Source organism: Podarcis vaucheri (assembly GCF_965113315.1).
Source record: "Podarcis vaucheri genome assembly, chromosome: 10".
NCBI classification, from domain to species: Eukaryota; Metazoa; Chordata; class Lepidosauria; order Squamata; family Lacertidae; genus Podarcis; species Podarcis vaucheri.
In genome coordinates, this window is record NC_138748.1 from 62,807,181 (window position 1) to 62,830,595 (window position 23,415).

General features: G+C 47.2%; 1 protein-coding gene across 1 annotated transcript in view; it reads left to right on the forward strand.

The window, feature by feature from the left end:
- ST8SIA1 (ST8 alpha-N-acetyl-neuraminide alpha-2,8-sialyltransferase 1) overlaps nt 1-23,415 on the forward strand; it is a 92,880-nt gene that overhangs the window by 12,106 nt on the left and 57,359 nt on the right. Inside the window, exon 2 of the mRNA XM_082239219.1 lies at nt 20,791-20,935. Within this exon, the coding sequence (XP_082095345.1) occupies nt 20,791-20,935 (145 nt within the window). The remainder of the gene's footprint in view (nt 1-20,790; nt 20,936-23,415) is intronic.

Genomic DNA, 23,415 nt, shown 5'->3' on the forward strand with positions numbered 1-23,415 from the left:
AATGGGACATGATGAACCCCACTTTCTCTTGTTCATCTCTAAAGTCTTTGTGCAGTAGTTGCAGTGCACACATTACGTCTGCTCTAAAGTTGGGGTACTGTTGCAAATTCCCATCGAAGTGCGAGACTAGACCGCCTGTGCGTCTCCCCAACCCAATCCCCTCTGATTTGGGTGTCTGTTGCCCTTGCTTCGTAAGCACGTCCAACCTGACCTGGAGATCCCTGTAGGCGGCAGCTGCTTCCTCCTCTCTCTTCTTGGACGCCAGCGCCTCGGCATTCAGTCGTGAAACTGCTTCTCTGAGTTCCGTTATTTGCTGTTCGGCCGTCATATTGTCTGCCGTTCGTGAGCTCTCTTGTAGGCACCCGCTTTCCCTCCTCTCCGCGAGGCCGTGGATGCCCACAATTTGAGGAGACGGAGCTTACTGTCAGGGTTACTTCCAGATCCTAGCTCACAGAGGATCACGCTAGTCAGCGATCGTTAAATAAAAGTCTTTATTGAGTTACAGTCTCCATTCTCGAGCTGCTGCGTGCAACCCTACGTCTTATGCTTAGATCGGCGAAGCTCCGTCTGAGTCTCCGCCCCTTGCGCACCAACTTAATATCCTAGCCCCGCTCCACCTTTTCCGCCTGACAGTTCTCCTCTGGGTCCCTCTGCCCCCCTGGGTCTCTTCCTTCCGGGATTCTTCTGACGCTGACCCCCCTGACTCTCCTGTCTCCTTGCGCCGGGCTTTAGGACCTGGCTCCCTTTCCGGGCTGCCTACTGCGCCACCTTCCTGTGCATTTGAACTTGGCGCGCGCGCCCAACCTTCCACTTTCCGTCTAACCGTCACTTCGCTCCCCGATGAAGGTGTGGCCACTCCTGACTCGTGCCCTCCCTCCTGTTGCGAGCTGCCAGCGCTTGCTCCCTGGCGCTCTTCCTCTTTCCTACTCTCTGGCGGTGACGTTGGTCCCGATCTCCAACTGCTCCCCTCTGAGTCCCCTCTGGCTCTTTCTTCCTGGGGTGTCCCCCTAGTCTCCCCCCTTGCCCTGGCCACTGGTGCTCCTTTTTGTGAATCTTCTGATTCACTGGAAAGACTCGGAGATCTCGGGTCGTCGTCATCACTCATCCTTTCTTCTGCCTCCTCCCCCTCGCTCTCTGTTTCCTCCCTTGCCCTCGCCTCTGCTCCTGAACCCCTGACACCGTGCTTTAAGCTTGCACAGTCCCTCACTGGCTGGAGGATGGAAGGCTGGCTGAATGGTGAAAATTAAGTTCAAGCTCACCCTATTCTGAATGTGTTTGTTGTTGTTGTTGTTGGTTCTTTCTGATCTCCTCTCATTGGCTATGCTAAAGTTTTCTTTTGGGGAGACAATGCATGGGGCTGGGGGAACTTGTGGCCCTCCAGATTCTGGGGCTACAACTCCCACTAGCCCCAGGAAGCATGGCCAATGGTCAGGGTTGATGGGCATTGTAGTCTAGCAACACCTGGAGTTTCCACACCCTGCATCCCTAAAGAATGACCGTCATCCCTTACTTGTTGGCATCTGTCTGTCTCGAGAGACAGTGGAGTATGCCTCTGGGGGTGAAGTCAAACCATAGAATTGAAGAGTTGGAAGGGACCCTGAGGGTCATCTAGGCAGGTGTGCTGGGCCCCGGGGGTTAACCTGATCAACGCGGTCCAGGTCTGGTCCCGAGTCCAAGGATTCCATGAGGAGTCAGTCCGACAGGGCCAAGGCAGGACACAAGGCTAGGTCAGGCACAGGGTCTCACGCGGGTTCTAGCAAACAGCAATGTTGCTCCCGCAACCTGGGACGGGGTCTGACAGCCTTTTATCTCTGTTGGGGTAACGGCCGGTCCTGATCCCCCGGTGACTCACCTCCCTGTCTCGCCCAAAGGCGAGCACTCCTTCTGCAAGTACTCAGGTCTCTCCTTCTCTCAGACCTCAGTTTCTGCAGCTCAGGAGATGTCAGTAAGTTACTAGACCCAGAGGCCGCCTCAGCCTCTCCTGACCCAACTGGTAGTAGAGCAGCTGTAAGCGATGGCCCAGCTGAAGGCAACAAGGTCATCCCCACATCTGGAGCCAGGGCAGGCTCAGCCCCCTGACTCAGCCCAGCTGGTGCTTGTTGCAGGGGAACCTGTGCAGACTGGGACTCTTCAGGATCAGGCCCCAGACTTGGTTCAGATGATGCCTGAGGCAAGGGATCCAGTGTGGACTGAGACTCCTCTGGTTCCGAGTCCGAGCCCAAGTCCCAGGCCATCACAGCAGGAATCTCAGCTACAGCATCCTTGACATATGGCCACCCAACCTCTGCTTAAAAACCTCCAAGGAAGGAGAGTCTACTACCTCCCAAGGGAGACCCTTCCACTGTCAAATAACCCGAACTGTCAGAAAGTTCTTCCTGATGTTGCCTCGGAATCTCCTTCCTTGTAACTTGAAGCCATTGGTTTGAGTCCTACCCTCCGGAGCTGGAGAAAGCAAGCTTGATCCACCTTCCATGTGACAGCTGTGCCACATGATTCCTGTGTCTTAACCGCAGCTTCAGCTGCAAAGACCAGCTGATAACATGGATCTCTGTGCCCAGAAACTGGTGTCACCCAAACTGCCAAAGAGGTAGCAACCGTGCCGTGACTGCTAGCATTTTGCAGTTACTGAGCACCCAACGGGCACTGGTGCTTGCTGTGCAGCGGGGTTGGCAGGAGAGATGTATGGCTGATTTGCCACTGTCCAATTGCTGAATAACAACAACAGCAAAAACTTGCCTTTCCAAATGGCAATACAGTCATACCTCTTGTTACGTTTGCTTCGGGTTATATCTTTTCAGGTTGTGTCCCACAGTGACCCGGAAGTACCAGAAAGGGTTACTTCTGGGTTTCGCCGCTCATGTATGTGCAGAAGCAGCGAATCACGACCCGTGCATGTGCAGACGTGGGTTGCGTTCTGCTCATGTTGCAAACGGGGCTCCGAAATGGATCCCGTTCGCAACCCGAGGTACCACTGTAATGCAATAACATTGGAGAAGCATCCCTGAGAAGCTATTAAAGCAGAATGACGGGTGGACGGTTCAGTACAAACCCACCGCTAACGCAGTATTACTGCATTGGTGACATGCCGAAGATGACACCTGCCAGGAAACTCCAATCTGGAGGCATCCAGAGTCCCCCACCTCTTCAAGGAGACTTAGCAGAAAAGAAAATTGGCAGCCCTTGTGAAAAATAGTTTTCGACAGGAAGCCTTCAAACCTGTCTTATCAAAGTGATGTTTTATAATAAGGAGGAGATGCAAGGCCAAACGTTCAGACTCAGGGTGTTTGTGTGTGTGGATTTTAACCCATTCCTTCCCCGGTTGTGCTCCTGGGGGAAATTCCTTTGAAGCCTGGTGTTTGCATGAGAAGAAATCCCCATGGGCACCAGTGCGGGAATTTCTTCCCAAAGCAGATGCCAGCTTCAGAGAACAGGATCTTTGTGAAGAACACAGCGGGAAAGTAAAGAGTTAAATCCTTCTCTGCTTTTCCCTGGCTCACCCCCTTCCACACCTTCCGCATTTTTTCAGGCCCCTTGAGGCAGCATTAAAAAATAATAATACTTGCACATTTAAGGCAAAGATTCAATATCTAGATTGGCCCATGAGCTGCATCAGTTGAATAAGAAGCAAACCTCTGCTCCCGAGCAAGGAACAAACGGCCTTGGTCCAGTATATCTGAAGGAGCGTCTCCACCCCCATCGTTCTACCCGGACACTGAGGTCCAGCACCGAGGGCCTTCTGGCGGTTCCCTCACTGCGAGAAGCCAAGTTACAGGGAACCAGGCAGAGGGCCTTCTCGGTAGTGGCACCCGCCCTGTGGAACGCCCTCCCACCAGATGTCAAAGAGAACAACAACTACCAGGCTTTTAGAAGACATCTGAAGGCAGCCCTGTTTCGGGAAGCTTTTAATGTTTGATGTATTATAGCATTCTAATATTCTTTTGGAGGCCGCCCAGAGTGGCTGGGGAAGCCCAGCCAGATGGGTGGGTATAAATAAATTATTATTATTATTATTATTATTATTATTATTATTACTTATTATAACAAAATTGCCAGCCTCTGATGTGGTGTGAAAGTTAAAAGGCAGGCTCCAGTTAACCTGCTGTTAAAAGAGACCTTCTACACTTCGATTCCTGTGCTTGAAAATTTAAGAAAAAATATGCCTGACCAAGATAAGTAAGGGAAGCTTCCTGATAATGTTTTCCAGCTCTGAGTGCCTCAGCCGTTGCAACTGGGCCTGCAAACCATAATGAAAAGCTTATTTTTCCAATCTGCTTTGCTCAGGGTGCCTGCAAAATTGCACCCGTTCTGATTTCCTTCCTCGGAGCCTGTGAAAGATTGCTTTATTTGGGGATTTTTAAAGCAAAGCATGCGGCACCGACAGCTCATCCCATAGTCTTAGCCAGTGAAAGACAGACTTAAATCTGTGAAAGCAGATGTGTGGGAGCCATCGTTGCTGCGCCCCATGCCAAGATGTGGCAGTAAGGTCACAGGAAACATTGTGGTGGAGCATCAGAGTGTTGTAAACAAAAATTGCCCTTTTCCCTTATGGGGTATCCAAGAGCCCATATAGAGTCCTTACATAGGTTCCCTATTGGTAGGAGAGAATATGGTCAGAGCCCAACCAGAGAATATTGAGAAGCAAAGCAGCTAGTAAGCTTGATCTTTATTGATCTGTTGCAACAGGGTGTTCCCCTCACCTGCAGGAGAGGAAGAGGAACCCAAAAAAATGGCACGCAAGGCCTTATAAAGACCACCCTGTAGATCAAGACCACCCCCAGAAACATCATACATACATCACAGAAGGGGTGTAACCTAAGACCATCCCTCAGAGACATCACACCTACATCACAGAAAAGGCAGTCTAAAACAGAAATTTGAATATTGTTTTTCTCCTGTCCTTGTTTATCTCCTGTCTGGCAGGTTACTTGATTGGATTGCCTGGGGAGCCTGGCCAGTCTTTTGTAATGATAAATACTTAGTTCCTGGGCCATGTCACAGGCTCACACCCTATTCAAACACAGACATACCCTTAAGACAGGATTTATGAAGGAAAAGACAATGGGGAGGCTTTTCCATTTTGACCTTTCAGAGAAATCATTTGGTCAGTTTAGGAATCAAAATGGTTCCAGGTCGGTCTTCCTGTGCTGATCTACCGTATTTTCCCCTCTATAACACACAGATTTTTTCTCCTAAAAAGGAAGGGGAAATGTCTGTGCGTGTTATTGAGCGAATGTGTGGTCCCTGGAGCCAAAAAATCAGGCAAAAATCAAATCCCGCTTCACGGAGAAGGGAAACCTGAAAAGAGGAAGTGGCTGCTTTCCTGCATTCTGCCTCAGGGTCTTACTGCCCACCCTTTTCTGTTTCGTTGCTGTGTTTGCTGAAACGGAACAAAGAGCAGGGAAACCCCCTCCCCTCCAGGCAAGCAGAGGGGAAAGCAGAGTTCCTCTCTGTGCTCCGGTGCTGCTGGGGGAGAGGGAGAGAGAGAGGGGGAGGGAGAGAGAGAGAGAGGGGCGGGAGGGAGAGAGAGGGGGGGGGGAGAGAGAGAGAGAGAGAGAGATATGGCTGGCTTGGGCGGGGAGAAACTTTTGCCTTTCTTTCCTCCCTCCCGTTAAATCCCTCTCCTGCATTCTTAGCCAGCTGCTTCTCTGCACACCCCTCTCATGTCCCTTCTTTGTTTTTCCTTTGCTCCCCACTTAAAATGTGGTTACAAAGCATAGATCCATATGGATCCTCAGGATCTTTGCATTGGGTCACCCCAAATTCACCATCAGATCACATAGCATGTCCATGGCTACAGCCTGCACCAAAAAAACACGCACCCACTGTTGCCTGGGGCTGCAGTGGTGCAAAAATGTGGTTACAAAGCATGGATCCACAGGGATTCTCAGGATCTTTGCATTGGGTCACCCCAAATTCACCATCAGATCACATTGCATGTCCATGGCTACAGCCTGCACCAAAAAAATCACGCACCCACTGTTGCCTGGGGCTGCAATGGTGCAAAAATGTGGTTACAAAGCATGGATCCACAGGGATTCTCAGGATCTTTACATTGGGTCACCCCAAATTCACCATCAGATCACATAGCATGTCCATGGCTACAGCCTGCACCAGAAAAATCATGCACCCACTGTTGCCTGGGGCTGCAACGGTGCAAAAACGTGGTTACAAAGCATGGATCCACAGGAATTCTCAGGATTTTTGCATTGGGTCACCCCAAATTCACCATCAGATCACATGTCTGTGGCCACAGCATGAAGCACAAAAATGATACATCCACTGTTTCATTCAGAATGTTTTTTCCTCCTCTAAAAACGATGTGCGTGTTATGGTCAGGTGCGTGTTATAGAGTGAAAAATACAGTATGTACGTGCGGTTATGAACATTACCATATATCTAAGACCATAAAATTCCTATCACAAGAGTGAGGCCAAAAGTGCCAGGGACCACATCTAGGAATGGCAGCAGCCGTGCCCTGCTCTGAATGCTGCCCCTGGCAAGTTTGGGAAGGGGAGCAGAGGGCTCTTCAAACCTCTTGCAGCAGAGCTTGCTGATCCTGGGCTCTGGGGGTGCAGTAATTATCGGGATCTGCGTTTGACCGAGCTGATAACGCTCATCTTCCTCCGTAATCGCCCCCAATGATAATTGACACCCTGAGCCTCAGGCACATTCCCGTTCAGCAGAGTTTCCAGCACAGGGAAGTGATGAGATTTATGGCTACATTGCTATGCTTTATTTCTTACTACGCAGACAGCAAAGAAATATACATCCTCTCTCTATGAAAGCAGAGGCAACTGAACAAAGGAACAAAGGAACAGGAAACCACTAACGTCACATCCGTCTCCAGTGAGACTTCCAACAGCCTGGAAGGTCTCTGGAATGTAAACAGAGTCCTGTGACTCTAAGCAGCTGCACAGTGGCACAAACAGAAACTAACATCTTCCCCCTTTCTGTGAACACCACAGAAACTAACTGTAATGATCCATAGAAGCCTAGAATTGTAGAGTTGGAAGGGACCCCAGAGGAAGTCCAGTGTTTCCCAAACTTGGGTCTCCAAGTTGTTGGACTACAACTCTCATCATCCCATTGGTCCAGGGATAATGGGAACTGAAAGGGTCATGGGATTGCAGTTGCAAAGGCTGCTGGGATTGCTAGAGGTTTTCCCGCTCTTTTGTGAGCTATATCACAAACAGATGTGCAAATATGGAGAACTGAACATAAGCTTGGAAAAATGAGAAACAGAAATACAGTGGTACCTCAGGTTACAGACGCTTCAGGTTACAGACTCCGCTAACCCAGAAATAGTACCTTGGGTTAAGAACATTGCTTCAGGATGAGAACAGAAATCGCGCGGCAGCAGCAGCAGGAGGCTGCCCCATTAGCTTAATGTGATACCTCAGGTTAAGAACAGTTTTAGGTTAAGAACGGACCTCTGGAACGAATTAAGTTCTTAACCCGAGGTACCACTGTGAGCAGATCGGTCCATTGCTAGCTGTGGCTGTTCTGACCTGGTCAAGCTGTGCCTTAGCGCATCTCCAGCAAAAGGGAGGCGCATGTGAGGGAACCCACATGCCTGCAGTAGTCATACTGATGTCTCTCTCTCATGCATCCTCTGCAGCGTAATGGCTAGACGTTTGAGTGCCCAGCTCCAGCTTTGCTCCAGCCACATCTCCTTCACAAACGGTCTTCGAGAAGCAAGTCTCGCCTTCTGCCTCCCCACTCCAGAACTACCTCTCTGTTTATTAAAGGCAAGGCTTTGCAAGGAAAGGGGCAATTCAGCTCCGAAAGAAATTATACACTGGCCTTTTCTCATAATGCCTAATTCTCGTGGGAGAGTGGCATGTGAAACGAGAGCCAGGCATATAATATCTATATTATGAAGAAGCAGGCTAAAATAAAAAGGCCTTTGTATGGATGCTGGAGAACCCAACCAATTAATTGCCATTTTGTGGAGAGCTGACCAGAAGCTATCCAGATTCTTGGAGTGGAAAGCCTTCGTCTGTCTGTGTTTCTGCCTCTATTCCTCCCTCCCTCCCTCCCTTCCCCCCTCCCTCCCTCCCTTCCCAAGGTGCAGTTTAAGGGGGTCTTAAATTTTAAAACTTACTTGTCTCCTTTGGGGAGCTATGGGCACGTCTAGAATTCGGAGACTGCTGTGGGCTTCCATCCCCTTTCAGTAGACTGAAAGAAAGAGAGTGTACACACACACACACACACACACACAAACACACTTTGCTTTTCTGTTTGGTGCAGCAGAATTAAAACAGATCCTCTGGAATTTGCATTACTTTACATAGAGTCTCCCGCAAAACCACCATCAAATGAAAGCTGGCATTGGTAATTGGTGGACGAATGACACAGCTCTGTTAGATCCACAGCTCTTTATTACAGCGGTTAGAACTGCTCCTGGAGTCAGACAAACTGCAGCCTAGCTGGCTGCTTTATAGAATACTAAGTAACTTGTAACAGTAAGGGACCCCTGACCATTAGGTCCAATCGTGGCCGACTCTGGGGTTGCGGCGCTCATCTCGCTTTATTGGCTGAGGGAGCTGGCGTACAGCTTCCGGGTCATGTGGCCATATGCCTAAGCCGCTTCTGGTGAACCAGAGCAGCGCACGAAAACGCCGTTTACCTTCTCGCCGGAGTGGTACCTATTTATCTACTTGCACTTTGACATACTTTCGAACTGCCAGGTTGGCAGGAGCAGGGACCAAGCAATGGGAGCTCACCCTGTCGCAGGGATTCAAACCGCCAGCCTTCTGATCGGCAAGTCCTAGGCTCTGGTTTAACCCACAGCGCCACCCGCGTCCCAACTTGTAACAGTAACAACTCCCAACCATCTAACCAATCAGTGAGCGACAGTTCTCAATCCTTCATTTGCATACTGGTGGCCCTGTGAGAACTGCAGCTAATCTTAATACGTAACAGTTGGCACAATTGGTTTGTTTTTTTTAAAATCACAAGCCTGGTGCTTTCCCATGCAACGAGAACGTTGAGCTAGTGTGGTGTAGTGGTTAGAGTTTCGGACTAGGGCCTAGGAGACCAGGGTTCAAATCCCCGCCATGGGGCTCAGTGGGTGACCTTGGGCCACTCACTGCCTCTCAGCCTAACCTACCTCACAGATTGTTGTGGGGGATTAAACGAGGAGGGGGGAATCTTGTACACCACCTTGAGCTCCTTAAAGCATCCTTAAAGCATTTCTCCGATGAAAATAGGGACATCCTATTCAATAATAATAATAATAATAATAATAATAATAATAATAATAATAATAATATACCCCGCCTATCTGACTGGGTTGCGCCAGCCACTCTGGCTTCCAACATGTATAAAAACATAAGAAAATGTTAAACATTAAAAACTTCCCCATACAGGGGATGTCTTCGGATGTCTTCAAAAGGTTGCATAGTTACTTATCTCTTTAGCTCTGGGGGTCCCATAACTCCATACCCTCCAACATTTCTCCGATGAAAACAAGGAAAAGCGGACATTCTGGGATCAAATCAGAAACCAGGGCAGCTTCTGTAAATCCAGGAATGTCCCTGGAAAATAAGGACGTTTGGAAGGTCTGTTGGAGTAAAGGCAGGATGTATATGAAATAAGTAATAATATTGATCCAAGGCTCGGATCTTTGAGCTAAATATTGACTATGGAGAACTTTGGGCTTGGCTTTGTTCCTAAGGTAGCTCCTTCTCCCTCTCCAAGGCTTTCATCAGGCTGCTGAAGAAGAGCTGTCTTGTCCTGAGACTGCTAGAGAGATCAAATAACCTCATTGCCTGAGGAGAGGGGGTGAGGGCATCTATTTAAGCTGTCTGTCAGCCTGAGATGTGGATGGAAAGCAGCTCCTGCGAACAAAAACCAAGTCTAAATATATGTAACCCCAGTGGTTTTTTAATCTTGTATTGCTTTGGGTTCCTTCCCCTCAACTTGGCCGTTCCTGCAAAGCAGAGAGGCGGCTCATAAATGCACTCAAACAACTAATCATCTCGTCTACTCCCTGCCTCGATCTTTTGGCCCAATGAACAGCAGAAATATGTTGAAATATCAGCAAGCACTAATCAAAGCGTCTTCCCTCTAACACCCAGTGCGTCACCAGTCATACAGCTCCCACGTGAGAGCATAATGCACAATGGAAGTTTTAAATGTGCATGAGAACGTCTGTCCCAGTTCCGTAATGCAGCTGTTTCAAGGAGATACATATGGGTGAAGAGTTGTCAGTGCACGTGGTCTGTACCAGGAATCAGAAGTTTTAAATTGTGTTTAGAAAATGGATTTTGCAATAGTTTGTGCTGTTTCTCACTGGGGTAGGGTTCCCGTGGCCAAAACTTATCAGCCTCCCCAGACGGAACAGGGCGTCTGTCCAAAGCACAGCCGCGTTTTGCTGAAAAATACTACGAATGCAGTTAAATTGGTCAGCAATTGCGATGTTGTTTTTAATCTAATCGGTATGTGAGAGGCTAAACTTGACTATTCACGTTATTCACTATTTCTCCCAATTCTTTCGATTTACGTATCCCTTCACACAGAAGGGATTTGCAATGCATGCGATAAAAATCCATTAGAACAAAACAAATGTACTCAAGGCATTGAGCCACAAAAATAATCTAGCTAAGTAAAATCAAATCAAAAATAAAATGACTTTCTGGAAGACTTCGGCTGTTCACTGTTGGGTGGGGGGAGAAGTATGCTAGGCTAAGAAGAATCTTTGTTCTCTTTCTCTCCCCCCCCCCCAATAAATTATATTAAAGTTTTGGGGGGAAATATATACCAAAGTTGATCTCAAATACCCAATATCTTTTTATAATACCAAAGATAAAGGAAACTAATCTAAGTCAAAACACAAACCAAGGCACTTGCCTTGCTCCACCCTCTAGTCTCTGCTTCTCAATTTGTATTGCATTATTTTATGTACTGTGGCTTGCCGTTGTTTTATTGATTATAGTTTAGAAATCATTCATTGTAACTGTTGGGTGGATTTCTCTTTAACTTTTATATGTTGCTATTATTATTTTGTACTATTCTAATAATTGTTGAATGTTACTTTGTTTGACGTAGGTTGCTTATTTTAAAGTTTGTTTTGTTATCACGTTTTTGTATTGCATTAGATTGTTATAAGACGTACATTTTTTGTTTCTTCAGCTTGTAAACTGCCTCAGGTATTGTAAGATAGAAAGGCGGTATACAAATAAAAAAATGATGATTATGATGATGAAAAAGAAGGAAAGAAAAAGGAACAAGCTAAGTAAAATCTGATTTTTTCAGCTATATATAGAAAATTATTAAAAGTGTCCACTCCAGCATAACACCCAAAACTTCCAATATTTTCTCAAACCCAGATGATCACAAGTTCATTTTCTTTTTCATGCAAAAACTCCATAAGTGGTTTCCAATCTTTAGTAAATATTGGCAGTGGTTTTTCTCTAGTTAAACACGTCAACTTCGCCATCTCATCTCTGTTCTCGTAGAGCCGGGCTCAGCAAATTTTTTCAGCAGGGGGCCAGTCCACTGTCCTGCAGACCTTGTGGGGGGCCAGACTGCATTTTGAGGGGGGAAATGAACGAATTCCTGTGCCCCACAAATAACTCAGAGATGCATTTTAAATAAAAGCACACATTCTACTTTATGTAAAAACACCAGGCAGGCCCCACAAATAACCTAAGAGTGCATTTGAAATAAAAGGACACATTCTACTTATGTAAAAACATGCTGATTCCTGGACCGTCTGTGGCCCGGATTTAGAAGGTGATTCGTCTGGATGTGGCCCCTGGGTCTTAGTTTGCCTGCCCATGTTGTAGAGCATGCTGAGGGCTGGCCTTAGATCAACCCTGACCCTGACCTGAGTGTTGTCACTGGCACGCTACCCCCTTGTCTGTCTGTTTAGGCTTTGAATACCTTATTCTTGTTGGTTGCAATTGCACCCATTTCACAGCTTTGATGTCATAGAATTCCTTCTGAGGTCACCTAGCTCCCCTGAATTCTGCACAATGCAGGATGCAACTACCATGCTTTTCCGTGCCTAAGACTAGGTTTTTCTACTCGAAAAGAATGTTCGAAAGGAGGGGGGTAGTGGATATGGGGAACTATGCACTTGTCGGCGGCGATTGGTAGGGAGAATGGTGTTTGCTGCAAGGGTTGTTGTGGATTGGCTGCTGCAGTGGCCATTGGGCAGGCGAATGGCGGCTTGCTGGCAGACGTTGGGTTGCTTCTTTGACGTGTTCGATTTGTAGCGTTTGTTAGTCGGGTGAGTGATTTTTGGCATCCTCCCCCCCACTCCAAAAAAAAAAAAAAATACCTCAGTAACTCTGGGCATTCCCCCCTAAAAAAATCTCAGCAACTCTGGGCCACCTCCCCCCATTTCCTTAAATTCTAGTCTCCCAAAATAGGAGGCATGGTATACACGGGAAAATCCAGCACAGCCTCCCTGGCAGATAGCCGTCTAACCTCTGCTTAAATGCGCCAAGAGCAGCACCTAGAACAAACTTCCTCGACCTCGGCCCTCCAGATGTTCTGGGACCACAATTCCCATCCTCCCTGACCACTGGTCCTGCTAGCTAGGGATCATGGGAGTTGTAGGCCAAAAACATCTGGAGGGCCGAGGTTGATGAAGCCTGACCTAGAACTAAGCGTAGTGAATATCTCTCGGGAACAGAAAAATAAGAAAGAAAGAGTTTGTTGTGCAGCAAAGTGGTGCTAAATTTACATGAGAAATCAAACTACAGTGGTACCTCAGGTTAAGAGCTTAATTCGTTCTGGAGGTTCGTTCTTAAGCTGAAATTGTTCTTAACCTGAGGTACCACTTTAGCTAATGGCGCCTGCGCCACCGGAGCATGATTTCCGTTCTCATCCTGAAGCAAAGTTCTTAACCTGAGGCAATATTTCTGGGTTAGCGGAGTCTGTAACCTGAAGCATCTGCAATCCGAGGTACCACTGTACTTGTTTCTGCCATTGAGTAGATCATTTAGTAGGCAAGCCCTGACAAGCGCACACAAAGCTTCTCTTGCCTCGTTCCCAGGTAAGGCTGGGCAGTATATTGATATATCTTCTAAAAGTCCATATCGTGATACTGGTTTCATAATTTTTGACCTGCCAATATATTGCACATCATGATACATGTGTGTGTACTATGTAAACATCACACAGTGTGGGGCAAAACTGTGAAGCCAGCCAATGCCTCTTAAGATAGCTCCATCCTTATTTCAGACATGGTGATACAGTGGTACCTCGGGTTAAGAACTTAATTCGTTCTGGAGGTCCGTTCTTAACTTGAAACTGTTCTTAACCTGCTAATGGGGCCTCCCGCTGCGTGACTTCTGTTCTCATCCTGAAGCAAAGTTCTTTTTTTAATAAATAAATAAATATATATATTTTTATTAGGAATTATTATTTCAAAATAAGGGACGCGGGTGTTGCTGTGGGTAAAAGCCTCAGCGCCTAGGGCTTGCCGATCGAAAGGTTGGCGGTTCGAATCCCCGTGGCGGGGTGCACTCCCGTTGCTCGGTCCCAGCGCCTGCCAGCCTAGCAGTTCGAAAGCACCCTCGGGTGCAAGTAGATAAATAGGGACCGCTTTATAGCGGGAAGGTAAACGGCGTTCCGTGTGCTGCGCTGGCTCGCCAGATGCAGCTTTGTCATGCTGGCCACGTGACCCGGAAGTGTCTCCGGACAGCGCTGGCCCCCGGCCTCTTAAGTGAGATGGGCGCACAACCCTAGAGTCTGACAAGACTGGCCCGTACGGGCAGGGGTACCTTTCCTTTATTTCAAAATAACAGTTTATCAAATATACATCATCCTCATCCCCCCCATTTCCCCCCTCCCCACTGAAGCAAAGTTCTTAACCCGAGTACTATTTCTAGGTTGGTGGAGTCTGTAATCTGAAGCATCTGTAAGCTGAAGCGTCTATAACCCGAGGTACCACTGTATATCAGTATATCGTGATGTTTGGTAGTCCCTTGCTGAAGATCTTAGCCCCGTTGTATATTTCCGTGTGCTTGCAAACCAAACGCAAGTTCTGGCCCAGGATGTTGGCATCAGTCCACCCTCCACAGTTTGACTTCCTTTGGAAGCCAGTGCATTTTTAAAGCAGTTCTCCCTACAGAATATTAAGCCTTCTTCCCTTTCTGTCTCTCTCCCTCACACACACACACGAGTGTTATGCAAGCGGATTTTGACTGCAGGCTTTGCTAAACATAGAGCATCCAGCAGACATCCTCTTCCAGAACTTGCTGTAACAATGTCAGTGGCGAGTGTCTCGTAGAGAGAGAGAGAGAGAGGTTTTTCTGCATTCCCATCCTTAAGTTTCACTTTGGACTGATGCAGTCGCTGACAGTTACATAACAGAGACCTTTCCTGCAATGCATTTCAAGGTAAACTTGCGGCCGCACTGCAGATCACTTGGCCAGCTCAGAGCCGGTGCTGTTTTGATTCCCCAAGGACTGTCTTTTTTGGGGTTGTTTCCTCCTGCTCCTCTAGACCAGTAGTTTTGAGGGAAGATATTTGAGCAAACAAAATGTTTCTAAAAGCCAAACTGCAGAACATATATAAGATTAGTTCAAGGAATTAACCTCAATGCTTTTTATTGCCCGTTCCCTTCAAAGATCTAATCCAGGGGTCAGCAACCTTTTCCAGCCGTGGGCCCGTCCACCTTCCCTCAGACCTTGTGGGGGGCCAGACTATATTTTGAAAAATATATATGAATGAATTCCTATGCCCCACAAATAACCCAGAGATGCATTTTAAATAAAAGCACCCATTCTACTCATGTAAAAACACCAGGCAGGCCCCACAAATTACCCAGAGATGCATTTTAAATAAAAGGACACATTCTACTCATGTAAAAACATGTTGATTCCCGGACCATCTGTGGGCCGGACTGAGAAGGCGATTGGGCCGGATCCGGCCCCTGGGTCTTAGGTTGCCTACCCCTAATCTAAGATATCCTGCTGATTTGATATCAGGCAGGAACCTTCACTGTCCCCTTTTTGGAGTCTCCTAAATACATCATTACTTAGGCAAACCTGCCCAGATATCTTAAATATTGCTGTGTGTCTTAATCTGTGTTTAGTTTATTGCTGATCTTAATGCTTTGAATCTTCACAACTTTTGTTTTTAGCTGTTTTACTGATAGTTGTATTGTTTTATTCTTTTGGGAAACCGCTTTGGGGTTCTTACAATCAAGCAGCGTGCAAATTTTGTGAAATAGTAAACAGTATTCCCAGAGTTCACCAGAAAGAGAGACTGGTTGTTAAACCACTCTGGGAGTTGTTGCTCTGGGAGGAAAACAGCGGCCTCCTATTTCAGCGTGGTGAAAATTGTAGTGGTTAGAGTGTTGGACGCAGGAGTAGTAAAGGTAAAGGGACCCCTGACCATTTGGTCCAGTCGTGACCGATTCTGGGGTTGCGGTGCTCATCTCGCTTTATTGGCCGAGGGAGCCGGCGTACAGCTTCCGGGTCATGTGACCAGTGTGACTAAGCCGCTTCTGGCGAACCAGAGCAGCGCACGGAAACGCCGTTTACCTTCCTACCGGAGCGGTACCTATTTATCTACTTGCACTTTGACATGCTTTCGAACTGCTAGGTTGGCAGGAGCAGGGACCGAGCAATGGGAGCTCACCCCGTCGTGGGTATTTGAACCGCCGACCTTCTGATTGCGAAGCAAGCCCATAGGAGATTCGTTTTGCGAAGCACCTCCAAAATGGAAAACTCTTTCGTCTAGCGAGTTTTCCGTCTTGCGAGGCATTCGTCTTGCGGGGCACCACTGTAATAAAGAAGAAATAAAGCACTCTCAACAAATTACAGTTCCCAGGATTCTTTGGGGGAGGGCTTGACTGTTAATGTGGTATCATAGTGCTTTAAATGTAATGTGTGGAGGTGGCCTAATTCTGGTTTTGCCCCATCCTCCTTAGAGCGTAAGACTCTTAATCTGAGGGTTGTGGGTTTGAGCCCCGTGTTGGGCAAAAAAAATTCCTGCATCGCAGGGGGTTGGACTAGATGACCCTCGTGGTCCCTTCCAGCTCTATAATTCTGTGATTCTAGGACAGCACTGGGATGGAGGAAGAAGACGAGGAAGCTGACAGGAAGTCCCACCCCCAGACTGGTTGTAAGAAAGGCAGGCAGGTGGAGGCTGGTTGAGGGCTTAACTGAGGTTGGTGGAGCAGCTGCCCCATTCATCCTCATGGACCAACTATCACGGTCCAGAAATCAGGATGCTGGCTTCCAGCATCCTTTGGTGGACTCGCATTGCGTTCCTGTCTTCTTTTACTTCTTGAGAACCCTGAAGCTGGTGTAGATTTCTGGATCTCCCCCCCCCCCCCGAGGAATGTATTTCAAAACAGAGGCCATGATTCTCTGATTCTAACACAAGCCTCTTTTTTTTTGCCCTGCTCCCAAGGTTTCTCCACCTAAAACTGCGTGCCCATGTGTTTAGATGAGCAGTTTGCATTCTGCTTGAAGTATTGATGATAATAATATTCTGCAGCAGACTGTTTCTTAATCAAGAGTCGCACCCAGGGTTTTCGTTTGCAAAAGCCTCTGTGTGGACTCGCTCTTCTGGCACAACTTACCGTAGATGCAGAGGTTTCGAGCAAATCTTGCTGTTAAGAATCTCTGGCTCCAGTCTGCCTACCTAACCATACGTTTAAAGCACATTCCCACCAACACTGAGAACCCTGGAAACTGCCATTTACTGCGAATGGCGCTGCAGTTCCCAGCACCCACAACAAACCGCAGCTCCCAGGATTCTTTGGGGGAGGAGGGAGTGTGCTTTAAATGCACAGCGCTTACAAAACTTGAGTGCCATCAGTCCAACGCTGTGCATTGCTCTCCCATCAGAGGTTTGGCAGGCTTTCTCGCTATTGGCTATCAGGCGTATCTTGAAGACGTTTTTACCCCTGCAGTCCTGCGCAGCTGTTTAAACATTTTACAGATTATTTTGCGCTGCCTTTATGGTGTCTTATTCACACCGCCTCTGATATTTCGTGTGAGTTGCTGGCGGTCTGCATTTCAAAAACTGGGTTTTCCTGCCTTCTCACTGCATCCCAGGAGGTGAAGTGGGGACATGCGCACCTGATCGTGAGGAGAGTCGCCAAGAAGAGTTGGCTTACGGGTGATCAGTCTTAGCAGCTGCATTGTGTGAGTCATTGTGTGAGCGAATGCCCATGCACAGGGTGTGGTTCATCCACTTGGTCATCTGCATTGTGCTTGTGGGAGGGGGCATACAGTTCCCAACTTGTTAGATCGGTGCTGTCCCCATCCAAACATATCATAAAAGTAAAGGGACCCCTGACCATTAGGTCCAGTCGTGACCGACTCTGGGGTTGCGGTGCTCATCTCGCTTTATTGGCCCCAGATGGGGAAATGTCAGGTGCAAAGAGAAAACGATGGTGTTGACAATTGGAGTGGTTCTCCTGCATTTTAACCCTGCGAATCTGCCAAGGCAACTTGTAAATTGTTATAACACCCACCACTTTAGACATACACTCCGTATGACTTGGGAACCCTGTTAGTTTCCGCACTGAGCTCTTGCACATGCTTCCAGGCGCATAAGTGCCGCTGCTGGTCAAGGTGACTGGAAACCATTAAGGAATAGCTCATCGTCATCAAGTGATCCTGAATCTGCGTCCTGCAAGGAATTAATGAAGTGACCCCTAAACACCCAATCACTTAAGTGGGGAATGCATTGTGCTATCAGCAAAATCCTAGCTTCATGAAAATTAAAAGTCAGAGCGGCCAAAGAATGGCAAGGAGAAACATCTCATTAATTATGACTTGCTGATTCGCACTTATAGAGCTGCAGTTCGCTCTCCGATAGATGCTGCTGTCTGCTCCCCTTCAGAAAATCGTAAATCTGTCATAACCAGTCACATGTAGGTGCTCAGCTGTGATTGCAGAGCTCGCAACATTTCCCCAAAGCCATAGCTTGGTGGCAGGAGCAGCTATACTGCATCAAGAAGGCTCACCTCAAGTCCTATGGTGTCACTGCGCTTGGAATTCGGTGTGTGGTTCTGTCTGAGACGAGACACACGTGGTTAGGGGTAGGCAACCCAGTGCCCTCAAGATGTTGCAGGACTCCAGCTCCCATCAGCCTCAACCACTATGACCAGTGGTCAGGAACGATGGTAGTCCTGCAAATATCTGAAGGGTTCCAAGTTCTTCCTCCCTGCATTAGATGCATAGCTAAGCATTGAGTTTTGGTTTTACTCAATTTATTTATAATATGTTTACATAGACAGCTAAACATTGGGGTTTGGGTTTTATTCAGTTTGTTTACAATAAATTTATATGCATAGCTAAGAGTTGGGATTTTATTAAAGTATTTGCAAAAAGTAAACTTAACTTAGTACCAATACTTAACTAGTAAAGGTAAAAAAAGGACGGTTAAGTCCAGTCAAAGGTGACTATGGGGTTGTGGCGCTCATCTCACTTTCTGGCCGAGGGAGCCGGTGTTTGTCCACAGATAGCTTTCCAGGTCATGTGGCCAGCATGACTAAACCACTTCTGGCACAACAGAACACCATGACGGAAACCAGAGTGCACGGAAACGCCATTTACCTTCCCGCCGGAGTGGTACCTATTTACCTACTTGCACTGGCGTGCTTTTGAACTGCTAGGTTGGCAGGAGCTGGGACAGAGCAACAGGAGCTCACCCTGTCGCGGGGATTTGAACCGCTGACCTTCTGATCAGCAAGCCCAAGAGGCTCAGTGGTTCAAGGGCTTGCAACAACAAACAAACAAATGGTAGGGTAAGAACAAACCTTGGTTACAACCCATGGTTTGTTTGAAGTGAGACAACCCGTCAGCTTGAGTTTGGGCAGAACACTAAGCTAGTCCATGGCTTAGCTCTGTCTAGTGCAGCAGGAGGACGATGACCAGGGGAAGAGTGAAATAGATTTGATTTTCACTCCATACATTCCTTTTCTCTCATTCACGCTTAGCCATGCTTTGGATTACCATTTTATGAGAAACAGCTCAATAGATCACAGTATCCAGATATATATAAGGGCTTTTATTCTCCATTGCATACTGCTCAACAATAACTATTTTGGCCGAAGGTACAGGTTAGTATAATTTTGTACTGATGCCTTCGTTTTCAATTTAGCAGCATGGCACAAATCACCACTGCTGTGTAACCGGCAGGGTTTTGTGTGTGTGTGTGGGGGGGGGTTAAAATCTCCAGGTGCTTTAAAAGAGATCCATTTATCTATATTTTTTCTGTCTCAGTACTAGGAAGCTGAGAACCAAGAATAGAAAGTGGGGTGGGGGAAATTATTTGTTGCATGATGAAGAAGTAATTCCATTATCTGCAGGAGGGCTGTTTCAAAGGGCAGGCTTTGTGACAAAGAGACGCATGGGAAGAACTGCAGGGAAGAGGGCAGGACAAAGGGCTTGTGTGGCTGTAGCAGCAGATGGCAGGAACTGGGAAAGTTCAGCAGCCAGCGGGCATCTCTGCAAGCTGGCTTTGGGGTTACCGGCAGGTTACCATCAGGGCAGGTTTTAGAATAGAATCAAGCGGAAATATCCTCTTGAGTTTTGTAAGTGGATGCAAGCAATTCCTGCCATATAGAACACTGTCGATTATATACCAGGCGCCCGGATTCTCAGAATGCTCTCTTCTCCCTGTCGCAGCTGATGAGCAGGATATTTTCTCTCTCTTCCCCAGGTGTTGGGAATCTTTGGTCCTCCGGGTGTTGCTGAGCTACAACTCCCACCAGCTTCAGCAAGCAGGGCCAATGGCCAGGGATGATGGGAGTTGTAGTTCAGCAGGGCCTGGCAGGGCAGAGGTTCTGTACACCTGCTTTTCACCAAAAGGGTTTTTTGGGGGGGAGTAGATCCACTTTTGCGGAGGGATCCAGAAGTGTCCCCAAACTGCATACCTGCTCCTTCAGAGGAACTGTAATGACAGTCTTGTGGCAGTCTTATTATGAGTAGAGTTGGCAGGCATTTGGAACATGTTAGTAGATTGTACTGATTTATTTTTGTATAGATCCCACGGTCCTCTATTTGCTGTTGAACCAAAACACCCGTCCTTTTTGCCCTTTGGCCACGCTGACTGCCCGCCGAAGGCCTGTAGTCATAGAATCATAGATGGAATAGACCACAAGGGCCATCAAGTCCAACCCCCTGCCAAGCAGGAAACACCAACAGAGCACTCGTGACATATGTTTGTCAAGCCTCTGCTTAAAGACCTCCAAAGGAGGAGACTCCACCACACTCCTTGGCAGCAAATTCCACTGTCGAACAGCTCTTACTGTCAGGAAGTTCTTCCTAATGTTTAGGTGGAATCTTCTTTCTTGTAGTTTGGATCCATTGCTCCGTGTCCACTTCTCTGGAGCAGCAGAAAACAACCTTTCTCCCTCCTCTATGTGACATCCTTTTATATATTTGAACATGGCTATCATATCACCCCTTAACCTCCTCTTCTCCAGGCTAAACATGCCCAGCTCCCTTAGCCGTTCCTCATAAGGCATCGTTTCCAGGCCTTTGACCATTTTGGTTGCCCTCCTCTGGACATGTTCCAGTTTGTCAGTGTCCTTCTTGAACTGTGGTGCCCAGAACTGGACACAGTACTCCAGGTGAGGTCTGACCAGAGCAGAATACAGTGGCACTATTACTTCCATTGATCTAGATGCTGTACTCCTATTGATGCAGCCCAGAATTGCATTGGCTTTTTTAGCTGCCGCGTTTAGAGCACTGGCTTTGCAGGCCCTGGGTTCAAATCCTAGCATATCTCGGTTGGGCTCTCATCAATTGGTCTCGTTCAGTTGTCTTGTTTTCTTTTTCTCTACTCAACTTTCTCCGTTAGGAAACTACTGAAAGACTGCTGTGACCCTGGGCGCTTCTTTGCCATGACTAAAGAGAACTCTCCGGTGGGGAAGAACCTGTGGTATGACGGGGAATTTCTGTACTCCTTCACCATCGACAACGAAACCTTCTCCCTTTTCCCAAAGGTCAGTGACCCTCTTGTTTATTTCTGTCTGTTGTTTGCATTTATTCATTTCTTCTGGAACACCTTTGCTGATACGAAAAGACCCAGATGCTGAACAAACTACAATCCCCGGGATTCTGCAGGTGTAGCAGCGCCACAAACAGCAACAGACAGTGTGGTGCAGTGGTTAGAGTGTCAGACTAAGGCCTGGGAGAGCAGGGTTCGAATCACCACTCGGCCTTGAAGCTCACTGGGTGGCCTTGGGCCAGGCATCGCCTTTCAGCCTAACCCCCCTTGCAGGGCTCCTTGTGGGAATTAAATGAGGGGGCTAGAGCCACATACACCACCTTGAGCTGCTTGGAGAACCATAGAATTGTAGAGTTGGAAGGGACCCTGAGGGCCACACAGGGTCGCCATATGTCCTCTTTTTCCAGGACACGTCCACTTTTCCAGGATTAAAACTTCTATCAAGGTAGATTTTTTAAATTTCTGGGTTTTTTTGTTTCCAATAACCCAAGAAATTTTTTTTAGTGCATTAGACTCGGATCTAAGATACTTGGCTAAGCTAGTCTGCAGCAGAGAATCAGAGCAGCATCTTAAACTAGCTACATACTGTATAAATCCCTTCTCTTGTGGCTGAACTAAAAGGACACTGGCTCAGCTACAAGAGTTTGGAGGTCTGGGAGGGCAAGAGTTAACATCCCCCCTGTCCTTAAGGAGAGCCCATTATGTACATGTTAGGTAAAGGTAAAGGGACCCCTGACCATTAGGTCCAGTCGTGACCGACTCTGGGGTTGCGGCGCTCATCTCGCTTTATTGACCGAGGGAGCCGGCGTACAGCTTCCGGGTCATGTGGCCAGCATGACTAAGCTGCTTCTGGCGAACCAGAGCAGTGCACAGAAATGCCGTTTACCTTCCCGCCAGAGCGGTACCTATTTATCTACTTGCACTGGTGTGCTTTCGAACTGCTAGGCTGGCAGGAGCAGGGACCGAGCAACGGGAGCTCACCCTGTCGCGGGGATTTGAACCGCCAACCTTCTGATCAGCAAGCCCTAGGCTCTGTGGTTTAACCCACAGCGCCACCCATGTCCCTATGTGCATGTTAAAAACAGTTTAATAAATTGTTCTGTGCACACTTATGTTCGCAAAGATGTGAACATGAGTCCAAATACTTACATGTGGCAAGTGAGGGAGCAATATGTTGTATGATGATGATGATGATGATGATGATGATGTTGAAAGTTAGGAACATTGCTACTAGCAATATGTCACAGCTTCTATAGCCTACGTATAGTAGGGGCATTTGAAATGAGAGTCTTCCTAGCGAACCGTAGTTAAAAGTAGGAGTTGGCAAATGTGTCCTCTTTTTTGCTTTTCAAAATATGCCAACTCTATTTAGTCCAACCCCCTGCACTGTTGCCCCTGAATAGGCTTCAACCAACCACCAACCTTCTGGTTAACAGCCGTATGCACTGACCCATTGGAAAGGTGGGATATTAATACAATAAAACAAATTAATATGCTTTAAATATATGGTGCAGATGTAGCATGTTGCTTTTTAGTTATTCTTTTTAACAAGGAAATGAAAAAAGAAAATTAAAGAATAAATACACTCAAGCACACTAATAATAATAATAATAGCATTAGACTACCATCAGTTCAGTTTGCAGGCACAGTGACCATCCACACACAGCAGATGTGGCGTGTTGAATAATATCACTAAAAGCTCCTTTGGGTCGAAAAAATTGGGGGACTTTTGCTGCTGCTGTTGTTTTCTCCATTTAACAGCAATAGTTCTAGAACTTTCCTTGTGCTGACATTGAGTGGCCCCTTCCCTGCTCCACATCCTTTGCCTCTACAGTGGTACCTCAGGTTACGTACTTAATTCGTTCCGAAGGTCCATTCTTAACCTGAAACTGTTCTTAACCTGAGTTAAGCTAATGGGGCCTCTCGCTGCTGCCATGCCGCCGCTGCACAATTTCTGTTCTCATCCTGAAGTCTGTAACCTGAAGCGTATCTAACCTGAAGCGTATCTAACCCAAGGTACCACTGTGTATGTGTCAGATAAGAATAGGCAGATAAGGACAGAAAAAAGGTCCTCCTTCATGCCGTGCACAGTTAACCTGTGGAACTCACTGTTGCAGACTTGAATGTCGGCTGCAGACTTGAATGGCTTCAAAAGAGGGTTAGATATCTAATGTGGTAGATGTTGAAAAATGATGTGGAAACAAACAAGTAGAATATGGGATTTGAATGGTTTGATATAATTTTTTTGGGGAAGAAAATAAGAGTTTTTAGGTAAAGAGGAATGATTAGATTAGAATATGCAGAATGAGAAAATATTAGAAAGAACTGGAAGGGGAAGTTGAGGGAAGTCTATGGGTGGGTGGAAATGGGATGTCTAGTGGAGGCTTGGGTTGCAAAGAAGATCCGTGCAGGATGCACGTTCGCAACCCGCAGCGTTTGCAATCCGCGTCTTCGCATGCGTGGGTTGTGATTCGG